Raw genomic sequence first — 4318 nt, 5'->3', positions numbered from 1 at the left:
GCCGGTGTGTGTGCGGCGGTGCGCTGGGCGCCGGTGAGTCTCGGGAAGCTGGCAGAGGTTGTGTACCCGCGGCGACTAACGCAGCCGCCCCGGGGCCACCTGCCCCCGCCGGCACTCCTGACCTCTCCGGCTTCTCCACGCTGGTGTCCTGACTTCCAGGTGTGTCTGAATACACTGTTTTGGTTTTTTTCCTGCCTAATTTTTAGTTGGATGCTGATAACTACGAGACTGATCCGTGTCTGAAAGAGATTCGGAGAGCAGAAAATTATTCTTGGATGGATATAATAACCATACATAAAGACAAGCTCCCAAATTACGAGGAAAAGGTATGCGAGTCTGCTGTGCGTGGGGATCTGCCGGCTGAAGTGTGCCGCTAGAGTGTGCAGCCGGCTTCCCAACCTGCACACCCTGAGCAAGGGCACAAAAATGAGATTTCCGTGTGCAAAATACATCCTGTACTGAAGTCCTCAACATTAAACAAAAAAACCCGGTTTGATATTATTTTAAAAATAGCAGAGGCCTTTTGCTTCTGTAGATTGCTTTCAAAGGTTTTGAGGATAGTTTCCATCACTGTGTAATTTCAAAACTAAGATTCCTGCCAGCAGAGCCCCACCGATGCTGACCTGTCCTCGGAGAGCCTCCCTGGGGTGAAGGCAGCCGGTTGCCAGCTGGGCACGGGCTTTGAAGGCTGGAACATCCTAATGGCTGCTTGCAAAATACATTTTTTCAAAGGGAATGTTAACCTCACGGAATTGGACATGTTCCCCGTACAAGAAGATTTTTTTTTAACCTTGAGAAGCTGGTACATTGGCTATTTCCTAACAGCTGAATGCAAATAGTGCCAGGCTCTCAGATCAGCCTCCTAGAGGCAGCTTTCTGCTCCTGGCCTCTGGGTGCTGGTGTGCTGCTCTGACCTGAGGACAGCAACCCAGTGGCACTTCCACATTTTCATTTAATTTCCGTTTACCAGTTTGTTTTAAGCCCATTGTGTTATACTGGTTTTAAATTGATGAGAAGGTGTATTAGGTAGTAACTCAGGTTGCCTGGATGGGCTCTACCTGACACAAAGACAGGCTGTTATTGACAGGGCACATGGACTTTTGCTCGTCTTGCCATGAGGGATCAACACTGGCTCAGGGACACTAGTGTGGCTAAACTGCATCCAGGCCTGAGCAGGTGATGGCACCTGGCGTTGCATTGCTCTCTCTGCACTAACTGGGTCAGGTCTCTGTTAATTGAACCTGTAAAGCATGTTTTGTTCTGTGCTGTGAAATGTACAAAGAATTCACCATTCTGGAAAAAATGAGAATGTTGCTGCTGCTGCTGCTGCCTGGGAAGATAAAGCCTGGAGCTGGGGCTCACTGTGTGGGGTCAGACTTGACACGCTGTTTACATTAGATTGCCCTAGATGGGCCATATTTGGCAGTAATTGCGTTGTCACATGGAGTTGTAGTAGCCTGTGGGGCTAATTCAACCCTACACCAGCATGAGGAGAGGGAATAATCTGTAGCTCTTGTTTTATTCTTGCATGTCAGGAAAAAAAACTGCAGAAAATAACCAAACTGAACAATTGCGAGGACCAAATCCTGCGGTGGGAAGCCTTACCCGCCTCTCTCTCAAACAGTTGTAAGCATTACTGTTATTCAGAGACTGGTTATGTGCAGCTATAGCTGCTGTTTCTTGTCAGAGGAGTTCCTGCCTTCTAAAGGATAGAAATGTCCTGAGACTGGGTCTGACTGGCTGGACTGGCCATTTTAACCATGTTAGTCTCATTTGTTAGTTATATCACTGTGCAGTCACCCATTGAAAGTCTTTGTCTGCTTTGCCACATGTTTCTACCAGATTTCTTTGCAGTTCTTCTGTGTTCAGTAGTTTTAAGAGATACTTGCTATTCCTAGATAAAGACATTTTATGAAGAACATTTACACCTGGATGATGAAATTCGCTACATCTTAGATGGATCTGGCTATTTTGATGTTCGAGACAAGGATGACAAATGGATCCGGATTTCCATGGAAAAAGGAGATATGATAACCCTCCCTGCCGGCATATATCACCGATTTACACTGGATGAGAACGTATGTTTTTATAGATTACTGTAAATTTTGATGACAAATCCATGCGAGTATATATCACATTGGTAACTACGTGCCCTGAGACTTGCAGTTCATTAGCAAAACATATTAAATATGAAGTAGGAATATGAAAAATACTAAATAATTCACAGCTTCTGAACCTTTCATCTCCGGGTCACAAATCCAGCTTCCTCTCGTCAGCTGTAACTGCAAGTCATTGCCTCGTGATATCCGTAGCATATTTTATGTGACAGTGGTGCAAGAGCCAAGCCCTGCAGCTGTCCCTCCCACGATTGCCCCTGCTGTTAGTTGAGGTGGAGATGGTATAGATGGATCCTTCTGTGTTGCCTTCTTGTGTATCTTTGTCGGGACAGACAGAGTGTATCTGTGTCCAGCAGTGGCTTTTTTCATGAGTGCTAAATTCACCATCAGGGAAAGAAGGATTTAAGGGTCCAGAGCCACTGCTTGCAGCTAGCGTGTGCTAGGCTGGATGCTGGCTTCACAGGAGGCGACCCACTTTCAGAGCATGTTTTTAGCAACAGGATTGTGAGATTGGCGTGTGTAGTCCTATCTGTGCACCTTTCCTTGTGGGCTTTTATAAATATGTTTGTAATCTCAGCATTATCCCTGGAAAATGGGGAAATGTGTGCTGTCTCCTGTGTGGCAAAATCCCATCTCTGGCGTAGTCATGAGAATGGTATAGTTTTGAATCAGCTGTTCAGATAGCAGTTGTCATATATGTAAAAAAGGGATAAGCTGCTTTGGTGAAAAACCTGATTTTTCATGTCTGCATTTTGAGATCCACAGTGGATCAGCTACAACTGCTAGTTTAAGGCTTTTTCTTTACACAGACAAAATGTCAGGGGTTATGGGTTGAATCTGCAAGAGGCCTTAAATGTTTGTCCACTTCAGGAACTTTAGTCCAGAAGTGCCATCTTCAAAGTAAATTCTTTAGGTAATTCTAGAACCTTGCATTTTGCAGCTAAAAGTTCTTTAGGTATCTAACTTTATTCTTGGTGTTGCCGAGCACTGAGTGCAAGATAAGCACTTAGCAGTGTTTACAAAATAGGTCAGGTCTAAACCTGTAGCGTAGAGGACCAAAGAGTGGACTTGCCCATTCAGTGGTTGGAGTGCTTCTGCAGGACATGAAACCTGACTTTTTGCTGCTGCAGCTGGACTTCAAACTTGGAATTCTTTTGGTTAGCTGGGGGCAGGGGATGTTGCTTTTTTTTTTTTTTGGTAATCTGGAGACTTTTAACTTCCTGTAGCATTAGGTTTTGGTTAGTTCATGCACTCCCCATTCAGCTTTTATGGCACCTACTTTGAAGCTTCTGGTATTCCTGAGACATTGTGTAACCACCTTCCGAGTTCTGATTGCTCTTGTTTAACTAAGCAAGTAGGAATTAGATGCTGCATTGCTCGGTATTGTGGATCCCGTGCAAAATTATTTGCATAGGACAGGATTTTTTTTGTTTCTTTAAAACAAGGAGAAGTACTGTCTCTGCCCAACTTGGAGGTGCTGGTTATGACACAATATATCACTGTGTAGGTGCAAAATCTCCTACTGCAGTAACTGGGAGCAGAAACAGCAGCATAGTGGCATAATTTCCTGGAACACCTGAAGCTTTCAGTCCGTCTTGAAATAATTTCCAAAATTGCTGCAGAAGTACAGCTGTAACAATTAACTTCAGATTTAAAATCCCATGGAAAGGAGCTCTTGAATTATTTGTGACTTCTTGTTCTTTGACAGAATTATGTGAAGGCAATGAGGCTATTTGTTGGAGAACCTGTCTGGACACCATACAACAGGCCAGCTGATGATTTTCCTGCTCGGAAACAGTATATGAAGTTTTTGGCTGGTGAAGCACAGTAATGGTGCCTGAGACCTGACAGATGGAGCAGCCTGAAGCCTTATCAGAGTAAATGTGACTGGTGGCTTTTCACTGATTAGACTTCCTCTATTTACATATACAATTAGAATCACAGAATCATAGAAAAAATTAGGTTGAAAGGTCATTTGGATGTCATCTAGTCCAGCTCCCTACAAAGTACCAGGCGAACTTCAAAGCTCAAGACCTTGAGGTTTGGGAACCTCAGATGGTGAAGGTTCTACAACCTATCCAAGTGCCTGTTCCAGCGCTTAGCCACTCTTGTGGGCAAGCATTTGTTCTTCATGGCCAACTCCCTGGTCGCAGCTTGTGATTGTTGTCTCTTGCCCTTTCATTGAATGCCTGAGAACAGTC

At 44.5% G+C, this 4318-nt stretch overlaps 1 protein-coding gene across 1 annotated transcript; it reads left to right on the top strand.

The window, feature by feature from the left end:
- The first annotated feature begins 212 nt into the window (after positions 1-212).
- ADI1 (acireductone dioxygenase 1) lies at positions 213-4041 on the top strand. The gene is made up of 3 exons (XM_029085429.1): positions 213-326; positions 1899-2078; positions 3826-4041. The coding sequence occupies exons 1-3, from the start codon at positions 276-278 to the stop codon at positions 3946-3948; spliced, it is 354 nt and encodes a 117-aa protein (XP_028941262.1). The 5' UTR covers positions 213-275; the 3' UTR covers positions 3949-4041.
- Positions 4042-4318: the final 277 nt, after the last annotated feature.

The sequence above is a fragment of the Antrostomus carolinensis genome, unplaced genomic scaffold (genome assembly GCF_000700745.2).
Source record: "Antrostomus carolinensis isolate BGI_N321 unplaced genomic scaffold, ASM70074v2 scaffold15546, whole genome shotgun sequence".
Taxonomy (NCBI): Eukaryota; Metazoa; Chordata; class Aves; order Caprimulgiformes; family Caprimulgidae; genus Antrostomus; species Antrostomus carolinensis.
Note: the sequence above shows the minus strand (reverse complement) of the source record. Positions and strands in the feature narration are given on the sequence as shown.